General features: G+C 38.4%; 1 protein-coding gene across 1 annotated transcript; it reads right to left on the bottom strand.

Annotated features, from left to right (window-relative positions):
- Positions 1 to 1,109: 1,109 nt before the first annotated feature.
- Positions 1,110 to 18,732, bottom strand: LOC140233516 (dnaJ homolog subfamily A member 2-like). The gene is made up of 10 exons (XM_072313635.1): positions 18,617 to 18,732; positions 15,859 to 15,918; positions 14,781 to 14,889; positions 13,819 to 13,945; positions 10,932 to 11,012; positions 10,085 to 10,218; positions 9,169 to 9,311; positions 6,782 to 6,980; positions 4,992 to 5,119; positions 1,110 to 3,894 (listed from the first exon to the last, which is right to left on the bottom strand). The coding sequence occupies exons 1-10, from the start codon at positions 18,716 to 18,718 to the stop codon at positions 3,715 to 3,717; spliced, it is 1,263 nt and encodes a 420-aa protein (XP_072169736.1). The 5' UTR covers positions 18,719 to 18,732; the 3' UTR covers positions 1,110 to 3,714.
- Between the last annotated feature and the right edge of the window lie 927 nt (positions 18,733 to 19,659).

The following is a 19,659-nucleotide window of genomic DNA, read 5'->3' as shown; positions in this document are numbered from 1 at the left end:
AATGAACATGCTAAGCACGGGATGGTGTGGGATGAGAATGGAGACTATTGTACAGATGTCAAGCAGGAGTTTCTTTGCATAAACAGAGCTTTGCTTTGGCAGAAAACCCTGAATTTACAGTCAATGATTTTCCTTCATCAGGTTGCAGTACACTTTTACAATCCAAAACTGTACAGACAGACATCTATCACTAAGTACAAGCTGTACGTAAATGGTCAAGGGATGTCTCTGTCGAAAGATGAAGTGCCCACATTTGTTCATATCAGCAAGAAGAGGGTGAAGTTCTGGATACCAGAAGATGCTATGAGTAAATTCAGTTGCTTCTCACACTTCACACACGTGTGAATACTGGCACTGCACTCTTAAAATGCAATCCTCCTCCACAAGCTGCTTAAATTCTATCACAACCCAAACCACTGAACATTTTTGGTGAGAATGATCAATTAGATCATTCTAATTCTATCACAGCCCAAATCACTTAACATTTCTGGTGAGAATGATCAATTAGATCATTCTAATTCTATCACAGCCCAAATCCATTAACATTTCTGGTGAGAATGATCAGTTAGAGAGACTCATATCATCAGCCAGTTATTTTGTTCTTAGTATACTTCCATAACTACTGATGAGATCTGCTGGCATTATGTGGTTGGTTGCCAGCTCAAGTCAATCAAAAGGACTTCCAAAAGCTTCAAGAGTTGCTCTAGATAACTTACAAAAACAAAACACAGACAAAACAAAACAAAACAAAACAAAACAAAACAGCCATGAATGTTGTCTGGATATTGACCGATTCTGTGACGCGCTATGTGTATTTTTGGCATGGGCGCAGCCATAGTGGGTGTATCAGCCGACCCCCCCTCCGCACTCCCCCACCCCTCTCCCTACATTAGCACGCGCGCAGAATGAAAAACTGCTTTAGCCAATAGGCGTCTCGTACTGAGTGCGCGAATGCTTGCTTAGTGCGCGAACCTTTGTTACAAGTGCGTGTAAACATGTTGCCCCTGGGTGGGGGAGAGCAGGGGGGGTCGGCTGATACACCCACTATGGCTGCGCCCTGTGCCGTAAAATGTCTGCTGCCCTCAACGAACCCGAATCGGTCAATAGAGGCAACCCTGTCAATCTAATAGCTAAGAATGTGCTCCGTGAATTGCCTGGTTGTCTGACTGTCTGTCTATCTGTCTGTCTGTGTGGAGATGTGCTTGTGTAAGCAACCAGCATGGATTTTGAGTACATTGCTACACCCATCCATTGTTCTAAGGGCTATAAATGAAGAGTTTAATGGCAAAATGAGTTAACTCCATTCTTTTCAATTTGTGATATTTGCAATTAAAGCTGCCAATAAAAAAAACCCAGAAAATATGGATTATTTTTTTAATCATAACTTCAAGAATATTCCTTGTTATGTATCAGTGGAAAGATATATTTTGCTTTATCTGATGATGGACATACTTTAAAACATTCAAGGATAGAACTTACTGTATCCCATTTTGTAGTCAACTCTTCAAGTATTATCCATGAACAGTCTCTCTGCCTACAAGAGTACTTTAGAGATAAAATATTGCTATCTGCTCCCCTTTTTTTAATTATCTGCCATGTGCACACAAATTTGACAAGGGCTAGCATAACTAAAGATCAAACAAGAATTTTATAAATCAGTGGGTTTCTCACAGTATTGCCAAATCTGTCTATATAACCCTCTACTACGCATGTGCCTACTTTAATGGTAATCTAACATTCAGCATACTGTATATGTCAATGCTTCTCATGGCTATGGAATGTGTTATACTGGGCTAAGTAAAACCTATCATTAATAGAATCCTTATTACTTTTATTGAGCCATGTGCATATTTCTCACTGCAACTTGAACCTCTTACCTGACGGCATTCATTTTTTTTTTAAAGCCATAAATAATATCATCACAAATATAATCAATGGTTGCCTCATTAACAAACTGATTTTGATAGTTGCAGACCAACTACAAATTCACATTCACTTCAAATTCTGTTGTGCATATGGACATGATTCTAATTCAGTAACATGCAAACGTACACGGAAGTCCAGATGTTTAACTTCACACCTACAAGCCTTGAGACACCAAAGTTTGATGACTGCTACTTTATATTATACAGTTTTCCTCATAAGCAATGTGTTTTAACTTTTGTCATCACAGGTTTTTGTTGTTTGTGTCGTTTCTGTATGAAACCTTGACAAAATTTAAAATAATCCTTATTTGTGAAGACACATAGCTTTTCCTTGCAAGACAATTACAACCGATTTATAATTATAAGAAATTATGCTAATTCTTAACTCATACGAAAACAAATCATCAACCTACCACCTCCTTTCACACAGATGTACCAAAAAGAGATTTGCAAGAGCCTTTTGTTTTAGTTGTCACCACCCCAATACCTTAAAATGAAGATATCAAATGACATTTTAATCTCCCAATAGCTAAAACACTATGTGAACGTTCTCATTACTCTGTTGAAACTCCAGTACCTCCTCTGTCACATCTGCTCTTACTTATTGCTTTAAATAACACTTCCACAATCACTGAAAAGATGTAAATATCAAGGATGAGGAAAAACCTACTACATATCTTATATTCAATTATTCAGCACCGCTCATTTACTTTCACATACGGGCTACTAATCACATATGAAATATGGCTTGCAACACCTTGACATCCTACACCACGACCTTATAAAGCTCATTGCATCTGAAACTGAACTGAAAGTATTCACACGTTCCACACACACAGACTGGTAAGCATGACATGAGAAAATATTTCTGTACCTATTGGCAATGTCAGACTGATATTTTACAGTTTTCCATGGAGTGAAGATTCAGTGCTAAAATTCTTGGTAATGATACATGGTTAATGCTGAAACATTTTCTTCTTCTGATTCACTGAGCTATATTACCTCTCCACTTGGATGGTGCCAGCAAAAAATGTATATATCAACAAATCTACAATATTTGACATAGTGTGCAACATTAAGGAGTATGCTTAATCACTTTTTCCCAAAAGTACACATTATAGGATTAAGCACTATATTCATAGTAATTACAACTCCACAGTTCAATTAAAAAGTAGCAAAAATACAAGTTTATAAAGACTGGTGCATATGTAATGATCAACATGACCTAAAAAACAGAGAGAAAACATTAAAGGTATTGATCATTATTTACCTATCTGCATACAAGAGTATATACCATCAATGTAAGCGAAGTGGGAAATGAAAAAGACCATGATGACTATTTTGTGAAAATGATCAAAGCAGTGACAACAGGTAGTGAAGGCCCATATCAGTTCGCAACCGATCTCGGACTGAAAACAGGTTCACAGTGGTCCTCAAGTCCTGTCTGGCAAAAGCTGCAGTCCAAATTATCAACCATGACAACTACTGTCAAGGTGCCATTAAGACTTGAGAGCCTGGACACAAGACTAGTCAAACTGAAAGAGGGGAAAAAAAACAAAAAAAACCCCCAAAAAACAGACCCACTGAAAAGAACAAACAATATATCACAGTCTCAATTATCTAACACAGTCCTGAACATTTATCTCGTCTCGGCATAAACGCGAGAGTCCAAAATGGCAATCTCTCCATTTTTTTTTCTTCTCTTTCAGGGACAGTTCGTTATTCACACATTGGTCAAGCGCTAACTCACTGTCCTTTCTGCATTAGGCTGCTACTGTCCACACTGACGTTATTGATGCGCGCACTGGACCGACGGGCCACCCGGGTGGTCATCATCGTCATCCTCTTCATAGGCGTCCCGACGCTCTTGGTGATTGTGGGAGAGGTCAAGGTCCATCAGGGTGACTTCTTCGGCCTCATCGCCGGGCGGGGGATACTCTGGTCGCTGGGGTAACAGCTGTTCCAGTTCCTGTATAGAGGCGCGGACGTAAATGGCATTTTAGAAAACAAGAGTTAGTTCTTAGAATACTAGCACTAGGCATATTTCTTTTTGTTGTTGTTGTTTTTGTTTTGGGAGTGGGGCATGTGCTTTATTCTGATCTAGAAATTATCCGGATCACAAAAGCAGTAAAGAAAGATGAATACACCACCTTGTCTCCCTCCAACCAAAAGGGATGAATGATTCTTTCTGCGCTTTTCTAGCAAATTTATTTTCCTCTTTTGCTCTTACATGTTTCCTTTTTTCTTTTCACCCCCATCTTCATCTCTTCTTTCTCATTTTTTTCCTCTCCATCACTTTCTCCTTTTTTTTTGTGTGTCACTCCACATCTTTCTGAACATTCTGTTGTTGGTTTATGCTTGTGTTACTCTGCAAGCAAATAACCTAAACACTGTGACGCACTGGGTTGCCATTCCTCGACAATGGCTAACGAAAACTTGGAAGAAAGCATTTTTCCTCAGTTTGAATTTCATCCTCTCTGGTGATTTGTACGCATAAACAAAGATACAGTCTGACCTCTCCTATCCGGACATGTTGGGACCGGCGCTCATCCGGATAAAGGATTTGGATGGATGTGGGAGACTCAATGTTTAATACACACAGCTGCCTACCCAATGATAGCTACATGTACATACACATATCAATTTTGCATGAACATGTCACGTTCTCATCTGCTAGTCTGCATTCAAAATTCTGTGATAATTTGCTGAATGAAGGACCGCCTGTACCGTGCACTGATTTAATAAAAAGTTTTCTGTCCATGTTCTTGAAGTGATTTGAGGGTAGTAAATGCCTAAATGCATAATTTCCATGAAAATTAGACGTGAATGTATGTTAATTATGTAGGGAAAAGATATCTAATTAATGTGAGTTTGTGTAAGAATCTTGTTTCAGTTTAAAATCGATCTTTTCCCCATAATTAATATATCTAAGAAAAAAATCACGCCGAGATCGCATCCGGATAATAGAATGATCCGGATCAAGGGAGGCCAGATAGGAGAGGTCGGACTGTATTATGAAGACAGAGAATCCAACTGACAGATAAAGGGGCACACCGACACAGTTACCTTCAACTTCTCTTCAGATGTGAAATTATTTTCGGGGAATTCAATGTTGAACTTGATGATGAGGTTGCCCTTTTCGTAGGGATTCCTGTACATGGGCATGCCTTCTCCTTCCACGACCCGTTTGCAGCCTGTTAACAGTGAAGCACAAACACAGTCTCTAAGAACAAGGGCTCCCTCACAGTTTGTTAAGCCGTTCCGTATGGGAACCTGGTGACCTGCATATTAAATCTATGGACATTTCAGAATTCAGTATGGAATGGGTTAAAGGTCCTATTTACCTTTGGGAGCAGTGATTTAAAAAATGTTCAAGATATCACTCTTGATGCATATGTGTATGTCAGTTGTATCACAAAACATCCTACCATATGAAATTTTTGCAATAAAGCCTAAAATCTAAGGAGATATCACTATTTTTCTCATTAAACCATAACTGTAGACGGTTTAGTCTGGAACATTTGTATTATAACTATTGTTCACATTTTGTATATTTAGCAATACTTAACAGTGATTATTCTGGTTCAAATGTTTACATTGGTTGTTTCTATCCCTAACTCACATTTTAGACCTATTTTGAAGCACTAATGCTGGGTTTTGATTCATCTGCAAATGGTAAATTATGCCTTTAACCTTTCTGTCTGATTGCAAGTGAGGAACAGCAAATGCTGCATGCATTCCCTATCTTCACAAACATGATTACAGGGACACCAGATGAATGGATAAATAAGATAGATATAGATAGCTAGACAGACAGATAGGTTCATACTGTAAATGCAGAAATTTTCGCGGTACATTACTTTTCCCATATTTCGCACTACATTTGGCTACAGTGAATTAAAAAACCCGCAAAAATATCTTTACTATTTTCTCTGCACATTTTGAATGGGTTGACAATCATTGCGCAGATTGAATTCAAGAACCCTCGAATATGCTCTTGAGTTGCTTAGTGCAAAAAATTAATCGTGCAAAAAATCTCAACATTTACAGTAGATACAGTGGATATAAATAGATTTGATATACAGTGTGCTCCTCTTCAAAGTCCTCAAAGCTGGCAGTTTTCTTTGGATCCATTCTTCATTATAACAAAATTTCATTATAAGCGAACAGCATAGTGTATACAGATATAGAGATGATTATTACGGGACCTAAATTTTGATTTCGTTGTAATGAGAATTTTGTTATTTATAAGCACTGTGTTTGTTGTAATGGGAGTAAATTGTGCATACAAGCATCTTGCTGCTGTTCCTGCAATTCGCGGGGAAAGAAAACCTCTATATTCCAGACTTTATTATTAAATCGCTGTAAAATTCAGAAACAGACTTGACATGTGAGTAATACATGCCCCAGACCGCTGCAGCTCAAGCAGTGATCTCCTCATTAGGAGGTGTGACACTGCCAAACTAGTTCAAGATGGATCATGCAACAAATTAATGCAAAATTTGGTTGGTGTCACAGCCTCAACATTAGCAGAATAATTTCTTAATTAATTTGTATCACGTTAGCAGTGAATGAGATAAATGTTGCAACATCAGCAATATGATTTCACAGTTGCATCATTAAAAAGCATGCATACTCTTTGTGCACTGCAGAAGGCATGCACTTAAAATGAAAATCTCTAGCTACTGTATAAAATATTGATTGCATTACCAATTTTGCCATTTTGAGCAATTTTGTGAGGGTTTTTGTTTTCAAGTCACAATGTAAATAAGCATAATTAGGATAATGTGACACTGGCTACTAGAGTGTTTCAAGTTGTTTCCTCTTCTTCTCACTGACACGATTACAACACTTACCCGGCTGGATTATTTTTCCCGGTGGGTACTTGACGAGCAGTTTCCTGTTGTCTAAGTGTGTTATTGAAAACTGGAAGCCACACAACGCCTCCGTGATGCCAATGGTATGCTCCATGTAGAGGTCGGTGCCCTGGCGCTTGAACTGGTTGTGTTCTTTCTCCACCAGTATGATGATCACATCTCCCGGCTCCACATCCGGCTGGTGGATTTGAAGGGTCGAGAGAAACAACATGTGACATCAAAGCAAACTTCTGACCACTTATTATGTCATCGCTTTGTATTGAGCGAGGCTATCAACAACATCACTTATGTCACTAATCTGACATGTCGTTGTACTTTTTCACTGAACCAATATTATGTTTCCGCAAGTCATATTCAGGTTTTGCACAAAATTTGGGAAGAATTTGAAATCTTTGACAAAGAATTCAAATAATAATGTCGCTCCTTTACTTCGGAAAGTGTCTGTTTCAACTTAGGCCTAGGGTAAAATATATACCAAGAGACCAAACTGAACATAATTTTATTGATCGGTCAAAAAAATATTACTTTCGATTACCCCTCAATATATCCATGCTAAGTGAGGTAATATAAGGGAAATGAATAAAATAAACATAAGCAGGAACAAATAAGTTCATCTGCATAATTCAGATTTTGTGACATGACTGCACCCACAGTTGAAGCATTCCACTGGACAGTCAGAATTATGATGAGCCTGCATGACCTTGTAATATTATATGCTAGTCATGACTTCCAATCTACCTAGAATCACTATCCCACAGCCATATGGTTGTGTCGTCCCTCAGAAAAACCCAGTGCTGCTGCCTCTCTCTCCCCCTTCCAATATTACTTTTATCATAAATATATAAAGAGGCCATTATAGCCTTTGCAAGCTCACAAAAATGATGAATACGAAAGCATGACAATACATTCATTGTGGTTAAGTTTCAATGAGAACAAATCTATGCTATAGAGATAAAGTCGGCGGTTGAGAATGATAAGGGCGTTAAGTTTCCACTAAACCCATAAGCCCGAATTCACAAAGGTGGTAAAAATGAAACCGTGGTTTAACCATGGACAAAAACCATGGAGCGCCAAGTGTCGCACGGAATATTTCGTTACGAAATTGGTCATTTCGTCGACAAAATGACTGTTTTGTTAACGAAATTATCATTTCGTGGACGAAATGTCCATTTAGTTACAAAATGTTGTCATTTCGTTACAAAATAATCATTTCATCGACGAAATGACTGATTTCGTAACAAAATATTCCGTGCGACACTTGGCGCTCCATGGTTTTTGTCCATGGTTTAAACCATGGTTTCATTTGTACCACCTTCGTGAATTCGGGCCATAGTGTTCGAGACAACTTAAAGCCCTTCTCATTCTCAACAGAAGAAGTACTGATGAGGATTACTATGCCATGGTTTACAATCATACCACAGTGACTGCATTTCGGTGAATATATCTTAAGTAATCACAGACAGTGTGCGATTCTTATCACCAGATGAACAACAACCCTCAAATATACCATCTGCCCACTAGTAGCTTAAAAATAGAGATCTACCACAATTTACTTTAGCGCCAAGTCTGGAATTGTGATCCCTGAATTCATGATCCTTAAAGGACAAGTCCACCTTCATATACATGTGGATTGAGTGAATGCAGCAATATAAGTAGAGCACATCAGTGAAAGTTTGGGGAACTCGGACAATCTGTTCAAAAGTTATGAATTTTTAAAGTATCTGCGCAGTCACTGCTGGATGAGAAGACTACTACAGTATATGATGTCATATGCGTGTGTACAACGATATAAAGAAAATAACAAGAGAATTTCACAAAACTTCACTTTTTGAATAAAGTGCACATTTCTTCGACTTGTTACTGACATATGTTACGGGTAATATTATTCCCCCTGCCTTATGAAAGAGGAAAGTCAAGTGTTCTTTTGTTATGCGAGAAAAGTGAAAATATGTTGAATTTTCTTTATTCTTTCTTCATATCGTTGTACACATGTGACATCACAAGCTACAGTAGTCTTCTCATCCAGTCTTGAGTAAGCGGAAACTTCAAAAATTAATAACTTTTGAAGGGATTGTCAGATTTTTCTCAAACTCTCACTGATGTGTTCTACTAATATTGCTGCATTCACTCAACCAACATGTCTGTGAAGGTGAACTTGTCCTTTAATCTGATGTTAGGTCACACATATGTATATCTATACCAAGCAGCATTTTGATAACTTCAGCTGAGCTGAAAGTATCAAGGTGATATGACATAAAGACATACATACAATCAGTTAACCCTGGAACAGAACACACTGAAACCCACTGTATATGGCAAAGGTGTAAGGGAGGTTGGGCGGGGTACAGAGGTGAAAGCACTCTTACCTGCTGATCACCCTCCCCTCTGAACGTGATCCTCTGCCCCTCCTTCATGCCCTTGTCGATGTGCACCTCCAGGATTTTGGACTCTTTGTTGACTTTCATCCCGTTACACTTCTTGCAGCGATCCTTCTCATTTATTCTCTCCCCTGAGGGTGGGTGACACAATGTGGAGGAAGGTTTAAATACTGCATACTGTATACGCCATATATTTAGCGAGTCTAAATTTTCGCAAATCAAGACTTCCCAATGATTTCGCGAGTGGTTCAATTTGCGATCGTGGAGTCCTGTACTAAACGGAGAACTGTATACATGTGCATCACATTCATATCAGGATCACAGTCAATATTTTCGCACATCTTTAATTTCACAAATAGCAGCTGATTCGCGAAATTCGTGAAAATAAAAACCTCGCAAAATATTTGCCGTATTACAGTACATGTTTCACTTTCATATTCTCTGTGTCTTAGGCAGACAAGCCTGCTGTAAAAGTGATTCCTGTATCAACAAAAAGTTTGTTGTGAGTCACATGGTAATAAACAGATATCTTTGTCTTTCAAGGTCATAAAACTATTCTTGCGGACAGTTGTACGACTACTGAAAGTAAAATGTAACGAAAAATGAATGTATACATGAATATTAGTAATAATAATGAGAAGATGCTAGCATGTACAAATCTTTGGCTGCCTTTACAATAACTGCATAGATATTCCCACAGTATCAAAAGAAAATGGCATCACTATAAAGTGCCAAGGTAGAGAGAGAGAGCCATTTTAAAGATGATTATGCTCTGTCATACTTCACATTCCATTCCATAATCTGTGCCAACATCCTCCTCTCACACCATCCCCCCCCCCCCCCATTCCCATTCCTCTCTCATCAAAGATGATGACCACGGTTAATGGTCAGCTGACACACTCACCTTCTCCCCGGCAGTCTGGACACGTCGATTGCATCTGCTGGACCATTCCCGGCCCGAGCTGTCGTATCGTCACTTTGATTCCCCGCCCGTGACAGGTGCGACACGGCTGCATGGCACCGGGCTTGCCCCCAACTCTGCAAAAGCAAGGACAGGTTTGCAGTTAATATCACAATGAGGCTTTCACATTGTGTCAAATATATTTAACCCTTTGTGCACTTTGAGAGCTAATTGGCACAGAAAACCCCATAGCATTGTACAGACTGTTAGTGTCCCAAGTATGTGACACCGTCTGTGCAGCAATTTCCATTTACTTGATGCACAATAGGGCTAAAACTGAATTTTCATGTCTTGCCTGATACACAAGATTGTCATCAACTTGGCAAATTTTCTGCAGAATACCAGAATGCTTTTCTAAAGAAAATGCAATATCCATGAACATTTAATCACACTGAATTTAGTGACTCTAATGCAATTTGTTGTGTCATCTGATTTTGCTGACATAGTCAGTGATAGGTAATTGTTTTTTCTTTTGTGTGTGTGTGTATGTGTATTTCTGTAATCTCATTTATCACAACTTTTTCCCTTCCTTTAAAATATACTGGTTGCAAATCTCATTCATGTCAAAGGAATTAGATTACACTGAATAACAGTGGTCCTCTTTTGCCAGAACATATGTCCATATATCTTTGTTATTGTTGTTTTTACCACTACTATCTAGCACTCTTACTCGTTTCAAAACATGTACTTGTATATGAGTCACTTCATGACAGCAGAAGTTTTGAAATACATCATGCTTTAATTTGTTTTCCTTTCTTTTAAACTGATGAATAAGTTGACAGGTACTTACCCACCACATGCATCACAAATTACATTCTTGCTAAGTTGAAGCTTTGATACTTTGCCATTGTACAGATCTTCCAGAGAAACTCTGTAACACAATCACAGTGAAATAGTTGTACAAACATACAGCAACTATTGCTCTCAGAGAGACTGCACACTGTTTTAATACACTGCTGAGTAGACAGCAAGGTTACATGGAGTATATTGGTATGTTATGCTGTTTCAACCTCACAACATACAACTGTAATGCACTTGTCAATGTAATGACTCACCCCACTACCCCCGGACATGGGTGCGTCATTTCCTCGTTTGGTCCGTCAAATTTGTGACCCAGGTGTCCGTCATTTTACCAGCTTTGTCCGTCAAATTTTTGACCGAGGGGTGCGTCAAAATCCCATCATTGTCGGTCAAATTTTTGACCGAGACGTGCGTCATGGTACGTCACTTGGCTATGGAAAATAACACGCATTATTCTGAACCGAGGGGTGCGTCACTTGGCTTCAGCCTATGGAAAACTGCACGCATTTTTGCACGCTACCAGTACCGTATACACGTACCGCGAGTGAAATTACGATGAGCGTTTTCCCGCGGCAAGTGAAAATCAAAGTCGGGAAACATTTTGGAATAAGAGGGAAAAATGCTTGCCAGAATCTGGCAAGCAAATAATTTAAAAGCCACCCTTTCTCCTCACATTTTCTATCCAGCAAACCCATGAAATCACGCATACTCAATCTCAAGTCAAACCAGGGACTTGTTTAGCGATGTAACAATTTCTTACTTCTTAGTACGCTGTGTGAATCTCTACGTACAGCGACTGGGCTGTGTATACTCGCGGGAATGCCGTGGCGTGGTGTGTACCTGCGCTGCAGTATGCCACCGGACTAGCAATGGCCGCGCACACACAGCGCATCTGCACACATGTGATTGTCGTATGGATGGATTGCATGCACAGAATACATACTACTGTACGGAATATCGTAGCAGCAGCGTGATGTACGGTGAATGACGGTACGGTGCTTGCAGGGCCAGGGTAAGGGAAACTTGCCGAAACTTTTACAAATTATGTTTACGAACCAAAAGAAAATGAAATTGCTTGAATAAAACGTATGCAAAAATCGTTTCAGTATTTTCGGGGGTGCGTCAAATGTACCGAGGATGTCCGTCAAAAAAGTGACCGAGGTGTTCGTCACTTTCAACGTGTTGTCCGTCAAAAAAGTGACTGTGGTGTTCGTCACTTGCAGCCTTTTGTCCGTCAAAAAAGTGACTGTGGTGTCCGTCAAAAACCCCGTGTGGTCAGTCAAAAAATGACCATGACGCACCCATGTCCGGGGGTAGTGGGGTGCGTCATTACATTGACAAGTGCATAACATATTCAAGCATGTCTAATTCTCCCACAGCAATATATGGATATACCCCACCCCCAAAAAATAATAATTAATAATAATTAATAATAATAATAATAATAATAATAATAATAATAATAATAATAATAATAATAATAATAATAATAATAATAATAATAATAATAATGCTTGGGATAAGTTATACTGAAATGAAATTTGTAGTTATGTAAATATGTAAGGACTGAATGATTCCCTTTCTTTGTATCGTTAAGACCATTGTTCTTCACATACGGTGTACAATATTACTTGGTGGAAATGCACATTTGCATGCTTATCATTCATGAATACACAACTTGCTATATTGAATAATCATTTTGAATTTTGTCTTCAGTAAGGGAAGATACTAGTTTATCTCTGTCAGTGAAACATTTCATGAAATAATTGCAATTAATCTATGAAAAATATTTTTAAGAGACGTAAAAGTCACATGATAGTGTGTGAGCAACAGACAAAAATACTGTGGAGAAAGTAAAAGTTGATGAGATAAAAACAGGAAGTATGGCAAAAGAAGAAAGATAGACTGGGAGGTACTGGCTGAACATGTGAGATTAACTGACTGGTGGAAGAAAGGAATAATAGCAAAGTACAAAGGATAAACTGGCCAGTGACAGAAAGGAACAAAAGCAAAGCCTGTGGGTTAAAGGGATTGTTTTTGTAAAGTTTTGGTTGAGACCTAATTTCAGGTTTCTAACATTTTTTGGTGAGATAATGAGAAAGCTCTTATGAAATATGAAAGAGCATGTAATTCTATGAGGAATTCAACATTTATTTGATGAAAATTGGTTTTGAAATGGCTGAGATATCCAAAAAAGAGCTATTCTAATAAAGTGTGGGACCCACACTTTATTATTATATTTGTTTTACTTTGTTTTTAGATGTTTCAGTCACTCCAAACCCGATTTTCATCAAATAAACTTTGAATTCCTCTCAAAATGGTATGTTCTGTACTATATCTTAAGTGTTTTCTTGGTACCTTGCAAAAAGTTAAAAGCCCAATTCTCATCTCCACCAATACTGTACCATCCCTTTAACCTCATTATAGAGAGAAAAGAATGACGGCAAAAAGCACTAAATAAGAGATACAATGACTAGTGAGTGACAGGGGTACAGACCAACATGTGAAATATTCTGACAGACCTGAAAGAGAAGAAGTGTTGGGGGGGGGGGGGGGGGGGTGTACGATAGACCGACAGGGGAGAGTAGATACAAGGTAAAGCTTAGGAGATCAATTGAACAGTGTGAAGGGGTAATGGCGAAACATGTGATGAAATGACCTGTGAGAGAAAAAAGGAGCAATTGCAAAATGAACGATGATGTGACTAGTGACACAGCAAGGGGAAATTACACAGAATGCAAAGATAAATTAAATGATGAAAGAGAAAATGGACAAAGAAAAGATCGAGAGGTAAATAGCAAGGCATGTAAAGATAAAGTGACCAGTAAGAGAGGGAGAAGGAGAGAAAGAAAGGAACAATGGCACAGCAAACTTACCGGTGTTGATGTAGAGTATCTTCCCCCTTCATTCTTCGTCTGCTAGTCCTCCTGGGTCCCCTTCCGCCAAACGGACCCCCGAACATACTTTCACCAAAGAAGCTTGAGAAGAGATCTTCCATACCTCCTGAGGATTGGCAAAATTGGCATGTTTCTTTCTTTCTCAATGAGGAAATGCACCCCCCCCCCCCCCCCAAAAAAAAAAGAGAGAAGAAAAATGAAGCTCAAATACATACAATGTACATATAATTGTATTTCCATCTTCTATGATTGCATCTTCTATCCTTTGCCATTACAGTGTACCCCTTCACACTATTCAGAAGATTTCAGCCTCTTTTACCCATGGGACATTTCATTACATGAACTACCAACAACACTGCAGTCTTATCACACTGTCCTACTAGTGTCAATTTGCAGATTATGCTTGCAAACGATACAGTTTTAATACAGCACTTCTTTCACAAAGTAATGACTGATTCTGCTTATATGGAAAAAAAAATCTGGACAACATAAACCTCATCTATGATGATGCATAAACGCTAGGTGAAAACTAGCTACTCATACAACTTACAGTCTGTTCATGCAAAGGGGTTGATGGAAATAAGTTTAGGGGGGATTCCAGTCAAAAATTAGAAGTGAAAATAAATCCAGAATTTACAATGCATTTGTCATAGTTCCTGCTCTGAGAAGCATTCAGATCTTTTTTTTTAACTAAAAAGTATTAAAATGTGCTATAAACACCAACAGTATAAACATTAATCATGACATGAATGAAATCACTACACTAAAGAAGTTGATTAATTGACATCCATGTTTATTCCACCTAATTTCCTGAGAAACAAACAATTCATGTATTTTGTTCATAATACCTTAGCAGGATAATTTGCCCATCTTGATGTGACATGTTACTTTTATATTTCACTATTGATAGATTTTTCAAAGATTTTTTTCTTCCAACTTACCTCCACCTCTGCCACCTCCTTCTTTCAGGGCATCAAGTCCATAATTATCGTAGGTTTCCCGCTTTTCTGGGTCTGATAGTACCTCATACGCAAAGCTGATTTCCTTAAACTGAAAACACACAAAGAATATTAAGCAAACAAATATGGTTCATAATGCACACAACTGCACAGTCGACAGCAGATTAAATTCTTAACTACATGTATGCAAGCATTCAGTTATACAAATCACCTATGAAAGACTTCATTAGAGCATATTCTCTTAGCACATCTTATACTGCATTACAGCATTCACTTTACGTACAAATCAGTCAAAGTCATACACTAGTTTAATAAATTTTCTTGCTGCATGTACTTGGTATTTGATTGGACTACTGGTTATATGCAAATCAAAATCTATTAACATCTTCTGCAATTTAATATAGATACTGTGGATTATGAAAGACAACAAATGTATCTTTAGACAAATATGACTGTTTGAGACATTAGAGTTTTCTTTCAGTTTAAAGGTAGGGGATACCTTTTACAGAACTCCTAAAATGCAGCAAAACATTAAATATGAACCTCAGGGGACTTGTTTAGGCCACTGCTTAGAAATTTGGAAGTCAACAGTTATCTACAATTTGAATAATGCACGAAACTCAACTACTCAGTAGTTCTGTGTGTCAACCACACTTAAGCCTTTTTGTTGCAGTCTTCTGTATTTTTTTATCTACAAACACAAATCTAAAAGTATAAGAGCTGATGTAATAACATTAGAGTGTGTGGCAAGAATGTTAAATGTTTGTAAGTTTTGATGAACTTCATTCACACATCTGTACATGATGGACACACATGCAGTGCATGGGTCTGCAAAGGTAGCTTAGTAATGTACTGGAATTTACGGTGAGCCCCGAAAAGAATTCAATTCAAAACCTAACGGTCAATAAAAATGTACTAAATGTTACCTTCCACTTTCAATACTTTATGGGAGTTTCTAAAATGGTATTCTCTTCAACATACCACTGTGTTTATACAACTCTTCATTTAAGGCATGCAAATGGGATTCCCTACCTTTAAGCTGAAATAACTTGTCACTTACTTTTTCTCCATACTCTGGATTCTTATCTGGATGATATTGTTTTGCCATCTTCCGATAGGCCTGGTAACATGAAAAAAATAAAAGAAAATCATGGTAAATAATGTTACTTGCACATTTTCCTACAAACATTGCTTTGTATCAAAGCATGCATCAACACAAGAAACAAATATTCTCCAAACAATGAGCACATTTCAATATTTCACTAAGTACTGTTTCTTCTAAAGATCACCAGTTTTTCAGTCGCATTGTGCCTCGACTACATACAATGTGCAGTGTACATGCTGCCAATACTCAAATCTTCCCAAGTTGTTTAGATTTATTATAAGTGTGGCTTGGACTTGCGAGTTGCTTGTTTAATCACCTTGTGATTTGCTCAAAGTGTTCCCTTTGTGGAAAAGATGAACCCTAAACCCTTCACTTTGAAGGGGCACTCTGATTCAGCATTACAAAGTCATGGTGCACATTTTCTCAGTAGATGTTGCATTTCACAGGGAGTAAGGTAATGGCTATGGGCATGAGTACAAATGTACATGTTACAATTGTAAGTACATTATCTTCTCAGATTACGAAGTCTACGTGTATTTAAATGTTCTGCTGTTTGACCTGAACATCAAGAGAGTCTCTGTAAACCAATCTGCATGGTCCTTTCTAGAGGTGTCTACAAAAATGCGGTATGTATACATGAACAGCCGTATACACTCTTTCTCCAGTCTACTGTTTTCTCCCTACAAATTAGTTTTGATAAAGACTCATTCAATCTAAAGCACTTGCTCCTAAAATTTCTACACATCTATCCCACTCAAAACCAGGACTACTACCAAATAATGTAACCAGGCTGTACATGTATTGTGCATGTACATGTATGAGGATATACAAAATTGTCCATTGTATCATGGTGCTCTATTGTACATGTTACAGCAAGCCAAACTTCATGCCATCACTCTACTGCAGTTCAGTTCTGATGATAATAAGCCAGTGTCTTCTTGCTCAAAAAAAAAAAAAAAATGTTAAACTACTTGCAATTCCATGGGCAAACCTTTATGTTTGTGCAAAATGAAGCTCTGATGTAAAGACTGTATTTTGGAAGTTGCCGAGGCATGCAAGCACATACACATACGGTATCCACACATACGCACATTCTATATACACAACTCCTCACTTTGAAACCTGTACATTGCATAATGGGTATAATGTACTACAGTTTGCAAATTTATTAGACTCCTAAAGAGTCACAGCGCGCGCACACACACACACACACACAAAAGTGTCAGTGCTCATACTGTATTTTCCGTTCCTCCTCGACACAAGACACAGCCTATATTGTAGTGTAGACATGTACTGTATTGTAGGTCTGTATCTAGTCAATGCCTACATTGTAGTCACCCTAGTAGACAGTAGAACGGTCTAGTGGACTACACATGCATAGTGATTAGTACCAGCATGGTACCAGGCAGTATCGAGTAGTAATCCTGTGCTGTATGTAGTCTCGCGTCTCCGTTGTGTGCAGTGACAGGGCAGTGCATAGTTACAACTAAGTGTAGACCGATATAGGGCCTACCAATGGGATTTATTGTTTCACACTGATCCATAATTTTGTACAGCAAAGTGATACGAGCAGATCTGTCTCTAGAGTCTAAACGGAGGGCTGAACATACATGTCCCAACGTCAGATACGAAGCCCACCATGAAGAGACAGATCCCATCACTGAGTGTAAGTGCAGTGTGACCATTTATCTAACACGTTAGACGATCTCTCTACTGTATGTGTACATGTAGGAGTGTATTAGCAGTAGACTATCTATCTGTCTATGGTACTACCAGGTGTCACAGAATGAAAAGATTCAGTGGGGGGGGGGAGGGTACCAATATTCCATTTATGATTGATTTTCTGTCAAAATGTCTGAAAGGGAAATCAGCAAATTCATGTCAACATGCTCACAAAAGGTACTTCACAAACCACAAATCAAGAAATTAATACAGGAAGACTGTTGTCTTGTTGTGTAGTACATCAAAATCAGAATAGACATGTGTCTTAACTGTTAGAATAGAATGTATAGGGTCTAGACCACCCTCTAGTTTAAATTTTATAAGACTAAATGGGCTCTAGGGCCTACTACACATACACAGGACGCCTGATGTACTTCTACAGGCTGTGTACAGTACAGGTTAGGTAGTAGGTAATTGCATGTATGGCAAATGCATGGCCTTGAATTGATTGTGTCTACTGAACTGAATGAAAAGAGGAAACTGCAAGATTTCTTAGTTATACAATCACTGTACAATTACAGACCCTCAGCATGTAAAATTACATTGTATTTCACATCAAAAATGAAACTTCGTCATATCTGTTAATTTTGTTTAATTCATAAAATGCTGAAAGAGGATAGAGAGAACACGTTCCGCCGTGGTTTCAGTGTGACACTAATAAAAGAGAGAACGTTCACGAAGCTTTTCTACTTTCGGCGTGCGAACAGCTCGCATACAATATTGTACGATCGTCAACCTATGGAACCTACCGGCACAGCGCGACTCGCGATCGTCGCCGTTCACCGTGTAGCCTGCATGGTCACATGCATTTGGCATGAAGTCCCATAGACAGCACACGTTATTTCCTAAGCCACGCTTGCATGCAGCACACACAAACCTATGTAGTAGGCTATGTGTAAAACGTCAAGTCATTCATTCCATCACCAGCACTCAGTGACAAAATCCTCCAGCAGGCGATTCGAACAAACAGTGTGTTCTTAAATCTAATTACCTTTTTTAACTCCGTATCATTTGCTGATTTAGGGACCCCCAGAAGTTCGTAAAGACTGGTATCGACAGGGCCACTGGCCCGAGGCCGTCCGAAGAACGCCATTTTTTGCGTCACGTTTCCAGTGTGAATCAGAAATGAACGCACGGATATCGGATCAGCATGTATGCAGCAGGCGCATGTATGTAACCTTCGATCATTACCAATCGCGAAGCAGCAGCGCAACTATCAGCGCAACCCAACCACGAACGCTGCGCTGGCGTGAAATCACACGCAGGTAGGAGCACGAACCGTCATGCGTAGAAATTAGAAAAGAACGTTCACTTGTGAAAGAAACCGGACAGACAGTGTCTAAAGATTTTGTTGGAAATAACCGGACACTTTAAACCGAATGACGGAGAGTACAGAGTGCATGCTAATTACTATGTTACAAAAGTATTGAAAAGGGCGAGAAGGGATTTCCCAGTATCTCATAGGCCTATTGGTTTGGTGTCTTTTATTTATTCATTGAATATCTTACACCATTTGATTTTGACTAACAGTGGGTAGTGAATACTGTTTTCTTAGCTGTAGGGCCTATAGGTTTATACTTAGTAGACCTTGAATTCATTACTGGGTCTACTTTTACTATATAAAATGATATCTTGCAAAGGGACACTCAGTGCATGAGACATCAACCTGGTTCAACCTGGGGTTTGTATTACAGTACATATGAATGGTTTATAAAAATAAATAAAGATTGAAAATTGAAAAAAAAAATTGAAATTGATGATGTTGGACTGTCGGTAGGAATTGCCTACACTGTATAATGACAGATACCTGAAGAGATACACTAAGCAAAAAAAAAAAAAAAAAAAAAAGTAAACACCTTTTCAAGTTTATATTTCTCATAGAATATTTGGCTGTAAGTTAATATCCTATACCATATGAAATGCAATTTAATTGACTATCAACAGGTTATGTCAATAAAAAGGTAATATTTACGCATGATGAACACCTTGATCTTTTTCTCCTCAAAGGCACAAAAGTACATGGCAATAGCAAAT

The sequence above is a fragment of the Diadema setosum genome, chromosome 9, assembly GCF_964275005.1.
Source record: "Diadema setosum chromosome 9, eeDiaSeto1, whole genome shotgun sequence".
Lineage (NCBI taxonomy): Eukaryota > Metazoa > Echinodermata > Echinoidea > Diadematoida > Diadematidae > Diadema > Diadema setosum.
Note: the sequence above shows the minus strand (reverse complement) of the source record. Positions and strands in the feature narration are given on the sequence as shown.

Bases quoted from the DNA above. Each gene is read 5' to 3' on its own strand.
- LOC140233516 (XM_072313635.1), bottom strand. From the start codon at position 18,718: ATGGCGTTCTTCGGACGGCCTCGGGCCAGTGGCCCTGTCGATACCAGT. The intron at 6,981-9,168 runs GTAAGAGTGCTT...CAAATCCACCAG, and splicing joins GAGGGGAGGGTGATCAGCAG to CCGGATGTGGAGCCGGGAGA. The intron at 5,120-6,781 runs GTAAGTGTTGTA...CACTGTTAACAG, and splicing joins GGGAAAAATAATCCAGCCGG to GCTGCAAACGGGTCGTGGAA.